Source organism: Belonocnema kinseyi, chromosome 5 (assembly GCF_010883055.1).
Source record: "Belonocnema kinseyi isolate 2016_QV_RU_SX_M_011 chromosome 5, B_treatae_v1, whole genome shotgun sequence".
Lineage (NCBI taxonomy): Eukaryota > Metazoa > Arthropoda > Insecta > Hymenoptera > Cynipidae > Belonocnema > Belonocnema kinseyi.
Window position 1 is genome coordinate 141,241,870 of NC_046661.1, and position 13,335 is coordinate 141,255,204.

At 20.9% G+C, this 13,335-nt stretch overlaps 1 protein-coding gene across 1 annotated transcript in view; it reads left to right on the plus strand.

The window, feature by feature from the left end:
- Positions 1-1,338, plus strand: part of LOC117172668 (isopentenyl-diphosphate Delta-isomerase 1) — an 8,505-nt gene extending 7,167 nt beyond the window's left edge. The window contains exon 2 of the mRNA XM_033360795.1: positions 686-1,338. Coding sequence (XP_033216686.1) covers positions 686-1,144 — 459 coding nt within the window. The 3' untranslated portion in view covers positions 1,145-1,338. The remainder of the gene's footprint in view (positions 1-685) is intronic.
- The last annotated feature ends 11,997 nt before the right edge of the window (positions 1,339-13,335 follow it).

Genomic DNA, 13,335 nt, shown 5'->3' on the forward strand with positions numbered 1-13,335 from the left:
GTTTATCCTACGAGTTAATTTGTTTTTGAAATCAACTGGGAATGTCCATTAGTTGACTCTTTTCTATGTTTCTTTGTAAATTTACAAGAACTATTAATTATTGAAAGACTTTCAATTGAAAAATTAAGAGTTTGGCCTTTTTTCTGCAAGTCAATTACAAGCAAATGAGCTTCCAGTTTGGTTTAAAGTTCCTGTATTTTGTTGAAAAATTATGTTTTTAGTAGAAAATTAATATTGTTGATTGAAAATTCGCCTTTCTGGTTCAATATTCAAGTATTTCAGTTAAATATTTATCATTTTAGTTGAAAATGTATCTTTTTGGCTCAAAATTTAACTGCATTCTAACTGAAAGTTTGACTTTTCCATTTTTATTGACAAATTGACATTTTTTAGTGGAAAATTCAAGTACTTGTTTCAGACTTCATAAATATTGTTCTAACTGCAATATAATATTCAATTATTGTTGAATAACGAAATATATTTGGTTAACTATTTCGTTAAAAAAAAGTGTGTTTTTTTGTTGAAAAATTATATTCTTTGATAGAAAATTTCAAGTACTTGTTTCAAATTTCAGTTATTTTGAAACTGTTCGTTCGGTTATCTCAAATGATGTTTAAAATAAACATGATAAATTAAAGTAAGGTAAAAGCTTGACCGGAAAAACTTTTTTTTCTCTCTTCCTCAGATCACATTTCCGGGATATTACACCAACACCTGCTGCAGCCATCCCCTGGCAGAAGTCCCCGGGGAATCCGATGAGAAAGAAGCGATTGGAATTCGGAAGGCAGCGCAGCGAAGATTAAATTACGAGCTGGGAATTCCAGTGAATGAAATCGAGCCGAACGATTTGCAATATTTGACCAGGATTCATTATGAGGCGATGGGAGACACCTGCTGGGGCGAGCACGAGATCGACTATATTCTTTTCGCGCAAAAGGAGGTCACCCTCGATCCCAATCCCGACGAGGTCAGCGAAATCCGTTGGATTCCTCGATCCCAAATCGACGAATTCATCAAATCAGTCGACGCTCCGCTCACACCCTGGTTCAAACTCATCCTCGAGCACAAGCTCTCCTTCTGGTGGGACAACTTGTCCGATCTCGACAAAATCCGCGATCACGCGACGATACAGCGCTTTTTGTAGTCTCGACTCTCACAATTTTTCATTAGGGGCCCTTTTCAAATTACGTAACGGATTATAGACCTCCAGGGTGTCTGTCATACCTGGAAAACCTCCAAATGTCAGGGATTTTTTTTCGCGAGGGTGCTTAATTTTTTTTTAATTGCAAAATTAAATTCAATAATAATGATTTTGTTGTTGTAAAAGTAGCTTTTTTATTACTTTATTTAAATATTTGGTTGAAAACTCGTTTTATTTCTCTGTGAAATTAATTTTTTTTTCAACTATAATTTAAATATTCTATTTTTTTGTTAAAAAATTGATCGTTTTTAGTTGGAAATTCAAGTATTTTGTGGGAAATTTACCAATTTGTTTGCAATATTTTATCTTTTTGGACAAAACGATCTTTTTTTATTGAAATATTAACTTCTGCATTTTTCGTTTCTGAATTCATATTTTTTGGAATGAAAATTTTATTACTTGGTTAAATTTTAAATCGTTTTGTTAAAAACTAATTCTTGTTTTTGAAAGTCCATTTTTTTTGACTCAAAATGTAACTATGGAATTTTTATTTGAAAAATGATCTTTTTTGATTGAAAATTAATATTTCTGTTTTAAAATTACTTTTTTAAACTCAGAATTTAAATATTTAATTTTTATTTGAAAAAAGGTCTTGTTTGGTTAAAAAAAAATTTTTTTCATATAAATTAATTTTCGTGGTTGAAAATGAATATTTATGTTTTAAAATATTCTTTTTTCCTTGAAAATTATTATTTTTTTAAACTGATTTGTTGAAAATTCGTTGTTTTTTTTGGCTGAAAATGAATTTTTTTACTGAGTAAAAAGTATTTTGTTGAAAAATGTTTTTTTTTTTTCAACTGAAAATGTCATTATTTCTCTTAAATATTCCATAACTTTGATTAAAAGTGAATCTTCTTAGTCTTGAATTACATTTTTGTAACTCAAAATTTAACTATTCAATTTTTATTTGAAAAGTAATCTTTTTTGGTTGAAAAATCGTATTTTTGATAGAAATTAATTTTCTTGGTTGGAAATTAATCTTTCTGTTTTAAAATATTCTTTTTTGTGTTTTTTTTCTTGAATTTTTTTTTTTTTTTAACTGAAAATGTCATTATTCCACTTAAATATTCCATAATTTTCATTAAAAGTTAGTCTTCTTAGTTTTGAATTACATTTTTGTAACTCAAAATTTAACTATTCAATTTTTATTTGAAAAAAGGTCTTGTTTGGTTAAAAAAAAATTTTTTTCCATAGAAATTAATTTTCGTGGTTGAAAATGAATATTTATGTTTTAAAATATTCTTTTTTCCTTGAAAATTATTTTTTTTTTAAACTGAAAATTTAATTATTCCAGTTGAAAACTCCATAACTTTCATTAAAAGTTAATCTTCTTAGTTTTGAATTACATTTTTGTAACTCAAAATTTAACTATTCAATTTTTATTTGAAAAGTAATCTTTTTTGGTTGAAAAATCGTATTTTTGATAGAAATTAATTTTCTTGGTTGGAAATTAATCTTTCTGTTTTAAAATATTCTTTTTTGTGTTTTTTTTTCTTGAAAATTATTATTTTTTTTAACTGAAAATTTAATTATTCCAGTTGAAGATTCATAATTTTAGTTGAAAATGCATCCATTTACTTGAACAATAGTTTTTTTTGTTAACTGAAAATTTTATAAGATTCATAATTTTAGGTAAAAAATCATCATTTTGGTTGAAAATTAATTATTATTTTTTAATGAAAATTTAACTCTCCTATTTTTGGCTGAAAATTGACATTTTTTAGTTCAAAATTCAACTGTTGGGTTGAAAATTGGTCTTTTTTAGTAAAAAATTTAACTAATTCGTTGAAAATTCATATATTTTGTTGAAAAATTGTCTTTTTTGTAAAAAAAAAAAAAAAATAAATCTTGTTTGAAAATTCATCTTTTTGAGTGAAATTTCAAGTATTACAATAAAGTATTCATCATTTTATTTTTTAAATTATCATTTTAGTTAAAATTTCATCTTTTTTTATTTGAAAATTCAACTATTACAGTAAAAAATCACAATTTTAGTGAAAAATTCATCTTTTTGACTTAAAATTTAACTATTTCAATGAAAGATTAATTATTTTAATAAAAAATGTATCATCTTGTCAAAAAATTAATTTTTTTAAAATTGAAACTAACTATTCCATTTTTGCTTAAAATCTGATTTTTTGAAGTTAAAAATTTAATATTTGGTTAAAAATTCATTTATTTTTTTAATACAAAATTAATCTTCTTGTTTGAAAATTGATTATTTTCGTAAAATTAATTAATTTTATTTAAAAGGAAATTAAAAAATTCTATTTATGGTTAAAAATGCATATTTGTAAATTTTAAATTCAACTATTTTGTTGAAAAAATGTGTTTTTTTAGTTAAAAAATCAACTATTTCATTGAAAATTGGCCTTTTTCAGTGAAAAATTTAAGTAATTCATGTTGAAAATTTATATATTTTGTTGAAAAATCGTTTTTTTTTCTTTGTAAAAAAAAATCAATCTTTTTGAGTGAAATTATCATTCTAGTTATAAATTCAACTTCTCCAATTAAAGATTAATTATTTTAATTAAAAAATTATCATTTTGTTAAAAAATTAATTGTTTAAAACTGAAAATGTAACAATTTCATTTTTGGTTAAAATTTGAATGTTTGAAGTCCAAAATTCAATTATTTGTTTGAAAATTCATCTATTTTGTTGAAAAAATTGTATTTTTTGGTAAAAAATTATTCTTCTATTTTGAAAATTGATCATTTTCGTTAAAAATTCATCATTATAGTTGAAAATGTAAGTATTTTGTTGAAAAATCGTCTTTTTTTATATATAAAATTAACGTTTTTCTTTGATAATTCATTTTTTTGCATTCAAAATTCAACTATTTGGTAATTTAGAGACTTTTTATTTTCTATAAATGTTTTTTAAAAGAAAAAAATTGACTTGAGCAAAAAATTAATTTTCCAGGAAACTGATGCATTTTTTACCCAACAAAAATGAAATTTCAATCCAAAAAATTTTTTTTTCTCTCCAAAAAACGGAGAATTTTCAACTAACTAATATCAATCTTTAAAAAAATGGAAAAATTCATTTTAAACCAAAAAAAGAAGACTTTTCCAATGAAGAGTTAAATTAATGTCCAATTTTTAATCAGACATAAAAAAAAATCCATTTTTAACAATGCAGTTTAACTTTTACCAAAGTAGTTAAATTTTCAATAAAACAAAGATTAATTTTAGACAAAATAGTATAGTTTATTTTTAATTTAAAAAGATGAATTTTTAATAATTTAATAACGAAAATGACTTTTTAACAAAGTTGTTGAATTTTCTACCAAATAGTTGCATATTTATCAAAAAAAAAAAAAAAGATTAAATTTCTCTTAAAATAGATGAATCTTTCTTTGAACAAAAAATTCAAAAACATAGTTAAATTTTCATATAAAAAAAATTTTAGTTGACTTTTTTTGAATAAAAATATGCATTTTTTAATCAAAAATAAGTTCCTACGAAAAAAATTGAATTTTTAACCCAAAAAGTCGAATGAATTTTTAACAAAATAGTTGAAGTGTCTACACAATAGTTGCATTTTTGTCCAAAAAAGATTAAATTTGTCTTAAAACAGATATTCTTTAAAAAAATTTTGTTTGATAATTGAATTTTTAATCCAAAGAGACGAATTTTTTCAACCAAAAAGGATGAATTTTCCACAAAATGGTTTAATCCTCTGCCAAATCTATGCATTTTATCGAGAAAAGATTAAATTTGTGTTAAAAAAGATCAATTGTTATTAAAATTTTTTTTTTAATATTTGAATTTTCATTTTTAAAAAAATCCAGTTGACTTTTCAAGATCAAAATATGATTTTTTTAACAAGACATAATTTTCTACGAAAAAAAATTAAATTTTCAATTCAAAAAGACGAATTTTTATTAATTTAATAACGAAAGTGACTTTTTTAAAAAGTTGTTTGAATTCTCTACCAAATAGTTGCATTTTTATAAAAAAACAATTGAATTTTCATCCAAAAAAGGTTCCATTTGACTTTTCAATATCAAAATATGCATTTTTTAACAAAAAATAAGTTTCTACGAAAAAAATTGAATTTTTAATCCAAAAAAATGCATTTTTTAAATTAAAAAACGATGAATTTTTAACAAAATAGTTGAATTCTCTACGAAATAGTTGTATTTTTATTCAAGAAAGATGAAATTTCTCTTAAAAAAGATCAATTGTTATTAAAATTTTTTTTTAATATTTGAATTTTCATTTTTAAAAAATCCAGTTGACTTTTCAAGATCAAAATATGATTTTTTTAACCAGACACAATTTTCTACGAAAAAAAAATAAAATTTTAATTCAAAAAGATGAATTTTTATTAATTTAATAACGAAAGTGACTTTTTTAAAAAGTTGTTTGAATTCTCTACCAAATAGTTGCATTTTTATCAAAAAAAAAATTGAATTTTCATCCAAAAAAGGTTCCATTTGACTTTTCAATATCAAAATATGCATTTTTTAACAAAAAATAAGTTTCTACGAAAAAATATTGAATTTTTAATCCAAAAAAATGCATTTTTTAAATTAAAAAACGATGAATTTTTAACAAAATAGTTGAATTCTCTATGAAATAGTTGTACTTTTATTCAAGAAAGATGAAATTTCTCTTAAAAAAGATCAATTGTTATTAAAATTTTTTTTTAATATTTGAATTTTCATTTTTAAAAAAATCCAGTTGACTTTTCAAGATCAAAATATGATTTTTTTAACCAGACATAATTTCCTACGAAAAAAAATTAAATTTTCAATTCAAAAAGACGAATTTTTATTAATTTAATAACGAAAGTGACTTTTTTAAAAAGTTGTTTGAATTCTCTACCAAATAGTTGCATTTTTATCAAAAAAAAAAAATTGAATTTTCATCCAAAAAAGGTTCCATTTGACTTTTCAATATCAAAATATGAATTTTTTAACAAAAAATAAGTTTCTACGAAAAAAATTGAATTTTTAATCCAAAAAAATGCATTTTTTTAATTAAAAAACGATGAATTTTTAACAAAATTGTTGAATTCTCTACGAAATAGTTGTATTTTTATTCAAGAAAGATGAAATTTCTCTTAAAAAAGATCAATTGTTATTACAATTTTTTTTTAATATTTGAATTTTTATTTTTAAAAAATCCAGTTGACTTTTCAAGATCAAAATATGATTTTTTTAACCAGACATAATTTCCTACGAAAAAAAATTAAATTTTCAATTCAAAAAGACGAATTTTTATTAATTTAATAACGAAAGTGACTTTTTTAAAAAGTTGTTTGAATTCTCTACCAAATAGTTGCATTTTTATCAAAAAAAAAAAATTGAATTTTCATCCAAAAAAGGTTCCATTTGACTTTTCAATATCAAAATATGAATTTTTTAACAAAAAAATAAGTTTATACGAAATTAATTGAATTTTCAATAAAAAAAAAAAGAATTTTTAATAATTTGATAACGAGAATTACTTTTTAACAAAGTTGTTGAATTCTCTACAAAATAGTTGCATTTTTATTTTTAAAAAAATATTAATAAAAGATGAAATTTCACTTAAAGCAGATGAATTTTTATTTTTTTCAAATTCAAATGCAGTTAAATTTTCATGTAAAAAAGATTCCAGTTGACTTTTCAATATCAAAATATGCATTTTTTAACAAAAAATAAGTTTCTACGAAAAAAATTGAATTTTTAATAAAAAAAGATGCATTTTTTTAAAATGAAAAAGGATGAATTTTTAACAAAATAGTTGAATTCTCTATGAAATTGTCTTAAAAAAGATCAATTGTTATTAAAAAAATTTTTTAATAGTTGAATTTTCATTTTAAAAAAATCCAGTTGACTCTTCAAGATCAAAATATGAATTTTTTAATAAGACATAATTTTCTAAGAAAAAATGAAATTTTAAATTAAAAAAAAACGAATTTTTATTGATTTATTAACGAAAATGACTTTTTAAAAAAGTTGTTTGAACTCTTTACCAAATAGTTGCATTTTTATCAAAAAAAAAAAAAAAAGATGAAATTTCACTTAAAACAGATGAATTTTTATTTTTTTAAAATTCAGATGCAGTTAAATTTTCATATAAAAAAGATTCCAGTTAACTTTTCAAGAGCAAAATAATCATTTTTGAACGAAAAATAAGTTTCTACGAAAAAAATTGAATTTTTAATCCAAAAAAAAGCATTTTTCCAATAAAAAAGGATGAATTTTTAACAAAATAGTGGAATTCTCTACGAAATAGTTGCATTTTTATTCAAAAAAGATGAAATTTGTACTAAAACAGATACATTTTAAATAAAAAATTGCTATTTTTGAAAATTTAATTTTCAGAATTTTTAAACAAAAAGATTAACAAGCAAAAAAGGCGAATTTTTGTTAAAATTCAAGAATTTTCAAACAAAAAGTTCAATTTTTTTTTTTTTAAATAAATTTTTTCATTTTTCCGAAGGTAGTTTAATTTTAAAATCTAATTGTTAAATATTGCACCAACAAAAAATTGAATTTTTATGAAAGAAAATTTATTTTTTCATTTTTCAGAAAGTAGTTTAATTTTAAAATCTACATGTTAGATTTTTAACCAAAGAGATGAATTTTTAAACAAAAAGAATACTTTTCTACCAAAATATGCATTTTTGAACAAAAAATAAGTTTCTACGAAAAAAATTGAATTTTTAATTTAAAAAAAAAAGCATTTTTATTCAAAAAAGATGAAATTTGTACTAAAACAGATACATTTTAAATAAAAAACTGCTATTTTTGAAAGTTACATTTTCATCCAGAAAAACTTTTAATTTCATTTTTCAACTTCAAAATATAAATTTTAAACTAAAAGTAAAATTTCAACAAAACAGTAGAATTTTTAACCAAAAATGATTACTTTTTCATGAATTATATTAATTTTAAATCTAATACTTGCATTTTTATCCAAGAAAGATGAAATTTCTAGCAAAAACAGATGAATTTTTCATTAAAAAAAAATTCAGTGCTATAATTGAATTCTCAACAAAACAGTTTCATTTTTTCTACAAAAAAAAAAAGATCATATTTAGGAGAAAATTTTAAAGAATTTTCAAAAATGATGTGCATGAATCAAGGACACCCGTTACATAATTTAAGTAGGGTCCCTTAACGGTTTCGAGAATCGTCTCAATTCGGTGAATTTTGACTGATTCGTTAAAAAAAAAAAAAAAACGGGTAAAATTAGTTTTTATTTTGGTGTAGATGAGAGAAACCTCTATTTTTAAAGCAATTGTTATCACTATTATTTAAAATATTATTTTTTATAATTTAAGTAGACAGATTGATATGCTATTAGTGTTTTAGATTGGTTTTTATTGTTGTAAGTAATGGTTTCGAGATGATTTTTTTACCGTGGCTGGCTTTTTTTGTTAAAAAAAAAAAAAAAAAAAAAAAAAGTTGAATTTCAGTTTGATTTGAGTTATTCCAACATTGTGTCGACAATTTCACAATGAGAGATATTTTTATCGTGAAAAAATCTTTACGCAATTTATGCATGTTTGTTGAGCGTAGATTAAAGAATCTATTTTTGTCAGTTTTATTGTTATGTTTACGACACTTTGCATCTCTGGAAAAAGTAGGCACAAATAAAAAATATATATATTAGCTAGAGAGAGTTTTACGTTTTTTTTTTAGCACATTTTCAAATTTTAAGGGGTTTATTCTTTTTGACATTTAATTAACTGAAAATTTAAATATTCCATCTTTTGTTGAAAATTGATTTTTTCTAGTTCAAAATTCAACAATTTGGTTGAAAATCGATTTTTAATTGGTATTTTTCTCTTTTTATTTGAAAGTTACAAACTTTTAACTATTTGGTTGAAAATTGGTTGTTGAAAATGGATATTTTCTTGTTAAAAATTTAACAATTTAACAACTATTTTGATAAAAATTAATTTCTTTGGTTGACAATTTAACCGTTTGATTCAAAATTCACCTTTGTTTGGAACTTCATTTTAATTAAAAAAATTCGGAAGTTACTTTTGATCGCAGCAAAATTCAAGTTTTCATTTTTTTAAAATAATTTTGGTCAATTTAGAAGTCTTTTTTTGTAAAAAATTAAACTATTCTCTTTTAAAGATACTTCGGTTTGGTTAATAATTCATCATTACAGTTAAAAATTAATTTCTTTAACTAAAAATTTGAAAATTCGTATTTTTTAATTGAAAATTCACGAGTTTTGTTTAAAAAAATCAATTTTATTTTTGGATTTTGTTTTTTTATTTGAAAGTTATCTTTTAGGTTGGCAATTAAATTATTTGGTTGAAAGTTATACTGTTTTGCTAAAAATGAATTTTTTTTCGGTTCAAGATTCATTGTTTGAATTAAAAATTAATATCTTTGGTTGAAAAATGCATCTTTTTAGCATAAAATTCAACTATTCCAGTTATATATTCATTTTGGTTAAAAATTAATTTCTTTAACTAAACATTTGAATATTCCATTTTTTGTTAAAAAATGATATTTTCTAGTTAAAAATTCAACAAATTGGATGAAAATTGGTCGTTTTAAAATTGAAAATTCAACTATTTCGTCACAAATTCACGTATTATGTAAAAAAAAAACGATTTTCTTTTGGCAGTTTGTCTTTTTATTTGAAATTTGTCTTTTAGGTTGAAAATGAAATTATTTGGTTGAAAGTTTTGCTAAAAATGAATTTTGTTTGGTTTAAGATTCATTTTTTTAATTCAAAATTAATTTCTTTTGTTGAAAATTTAACTTTTTATTTTGTTAAGAATCCTATTTTTAACAGAAAAATTAACCATTCTATTTTTTTTTCGAGAAATTTTAGTTCTTTCTAGTTCAAAATTTATATAATTTGGGAAATATTCGCATTTTTCTAGAAAATTAATCTTTCTGGTTGAAAAATCACCTTTTTGGCATAAAATTCAACTATTTCAGATGAAGATTCATCATTTTAGTTGAAAATTCAACTTTAAAACCTCTTTAAATTTTTAAACAGAAAGATGAATTTTTATATAAAAATAATAATTTTCTACTGAAAAAAGAGATTTTTAAACAAAAAGATTAATTTTCTACCGAAAAAAGGGACAGGTTTTTAACAAAATTCAATCATTCTCAACCAAAAAGTTAAATTTTTAATATAGAAAAATTTAATTTTTCAGAAAGTAGTTTAATTTTAAAATCTAATTGTTAAATATTTTACAAACAAAAAAATTGAATTTTTATGAAAGGAAATTTATTTTTTAATTTTCTAGAAAGTAGTTTAATTTTAAAACCTCGTTAAATTTTTAACCGAAGAAATTAAATTTTATACAAGAAGAATCATTTTCTATTGAAGAAAACTAATTTTTTTTTAATTCAAAAATTCTGAGCCAAAAATTTTGAATTTTCAACTAAAACAGAATTTTTAAGGCAAAAAATTAACTGTCAAAAAAGGCGAATTTTTATTAAAATTCAAAAATTTCCAAAAAAAAATTATTTTTTTAATTTTTCAGAAATTAGTTTGATTTTAAAACCTTGTTAAATTTTTAACCAGAGATGAATTTTTAAACAAAAAGTTTAATTTTCTACAAAAATAAAAAAAAAAAAACACGAAATTCTGACAAAATAAAAAAATTCTCAAACAAAAAGTTTAATTTTTAATAAAGAAAATTTTAGTTTTTCATAAAGTAGTTTAATTTTAAAACTTAGATTAATTTTTTACTGAAAAAGTGGTTTTTGACAAAATTCAAGAATTATTAAACAAAAAAATGAATTTTTAACTGAAAAGATGGATTTTTAAACCAAAAAATTAGGCAGCAAAAAAGGCGAATTTTTATTAAAATTCAAGAATTTTCAAACAAAAAGTTAAATTAAGAAATCTTTTTTTTTAATTTTTCATAAAGTAGTTGATTTTAAAATATTTGTTAAATTTTTAACCAAAAGATCAATTTTCAAACAAAAAGTTCAACTTTTTAAAAATAAATTTTTTAATTTTTCAGAAGGTAGTTTAATTTTAAAACCTAATTGTTAAATATTTAACCAACAAAAAAGATGAATTTTTACGAAAGAAAATTAATTTTTTAATTTTTAAGAAAATTTTTATACAAAAAGATTAATTTTCTACCAAAAAGGCGATTTTTAACCAAATTCAAGAATTCTTAAACAAAAAATTGAATTTTTAACGAAAAAGATGGATTTTTTAACCAAAAAAGTAGCTAAGAAAAAAGGCGAATTTTTATTAAAATTCAAGAATTTTCAAACAAAAAGTTAAATTAAAACATTTTTTGTTAATTTTTCAGAATGTAGTTAAGTTGAAAATAGTTGTTAAATTTTTAACCAAAAGATCAATTTTTAAACAAAAAAAAATAATTTTATACTGAAAAAAGATTTTTAACAAAATTAAATAATTCTCATACGAAAAGTTGAATTTTTAGTAAAAAAATTTTACTTTTTCAGAAAGTAGTTCAATTTCAAAACCTCGTTAAATTTCTAAATAAAAAAAGATGAATTTTTTAAAATAAAATATTAACAAGCAAAAAAAAAGGCGAATTTTTATAAAAATTCAAGAATTTTCAACAAAAAATTGGAATTTTTAAGAAAGAAAATTAATTTTGTTAATTAAAAAAAAAAGTAGTTCAACTTTAAAACCTCGTAAAATTTGTAACCAAAGAAATTAATTTTTATCCAAAAAGAATAATTTTCTACCGAAGAAAACTATTTTTTTTTAAATTCAAGAATTGTCAAACAAAAAGTTGAATTTTCCACTAAAAAAGATGGATTTTTAAACAAAAAGATTAAATTTCTAACGAATAAAAGGGATTTTTAACCAAATTCAACAATTCTCATATAAAAAGTTGAATTTTTAACTAAAAAAAAAAAAGAATTTTTAAACAAAAAGATTAACAAGCAAAAAAGGCGAATTTTTATTAAAATTCAAGAATTTTCAAACAAAAAGTTCAATTTTTTTTTTAAATAAATTTTTTCATTTTTCCGAAGGTAGTTTAATTTTAAAATCTAATTGTTAAATATTGCACCAACAAAAAACTGAATTTTTATGAAAGAAAATTTATTTTTTCATTTTTCAGAAAGTAGTTTAATTTTAAAATCTACATGTTAGATTTTTAGCCAAAGAGATGAATTTTTAAACAAAAAGAATACTTTTCTACCGTATAAAAAGGATTTTTAACAAAATTCAATAATGCTCAAACAAAAAGTTGAATTTTCAACCAAAAAGTATAAATTTTTAAACAAAAAGATTAATTTTTTACCGCAAAAGCTATTTTTAACCGAATTTAAGAATTCTTAAACAAAAATTGAATTTTTAACTAAAAGGATCGATTTTTAAACCAAAAAAATAACTAGCAAAAAAGGCGAATTTTTATTAAAATTCAAGAATTTTCAAACAAAAAGTTCCATTTTTTTTTATATATATTTTTTTATGTTTCAGAAAGTAGTTTAATTTTAAAATCTAGATGTTAGATTTTTGAACAAAGAGATGAATTTTTAAACAAAAAGATTAATTTTCTACCGAAAAAAAACGAAATTTAAAGAAAATTAAAACATTCTCAAATAAAAGTATAATTTTTAATAAAGAAAATTTTAGTTTTTCAGAAAGTAGTTAGATTTTAAAACTTAGTTGTTAAATATTTATCCATAAAAAGAGAGGGGAATTTTTGATAAAGAATATTTTTTCAATTTTTGAAAAAGTATTTTAACTTTAAACCTCGTTAAATTTTTAAGCAAGTTGAATTTTTAACTAAAAAAAATGAATTTTTAAACAAAAAGATTAACAAGCAAAAAGGGCGAATTTTTATTAAAATTCAAGAATTTTCAAACAAAAAGTTCAATTTTTTTTTATATATATTTTTTTATGTTTCAGAAAGTAGTTTAATTTTAAAATCTAGATGTTAGATTTTTGAACAAAGAGATGAATTTTTAAACAAAAAGATTAATTTGCTACTGAAAAAAAAAGAAATTTAAACAAAATTAAAACATTCTCAAATAAAAGTATAATTTTTAACAAAGAAAATTGTACGATTAAACGAACTTACCTGAAGTGAAGTTCAATCGAAATTATGTAAATACGTCTCGTCCGAATAGATCAATTGTAGTAACGCTAGTTGCTCGATCCAACTCACAGAATTTTAAAGCCGCGCGCGCAAAATCAATTCTCCACATATC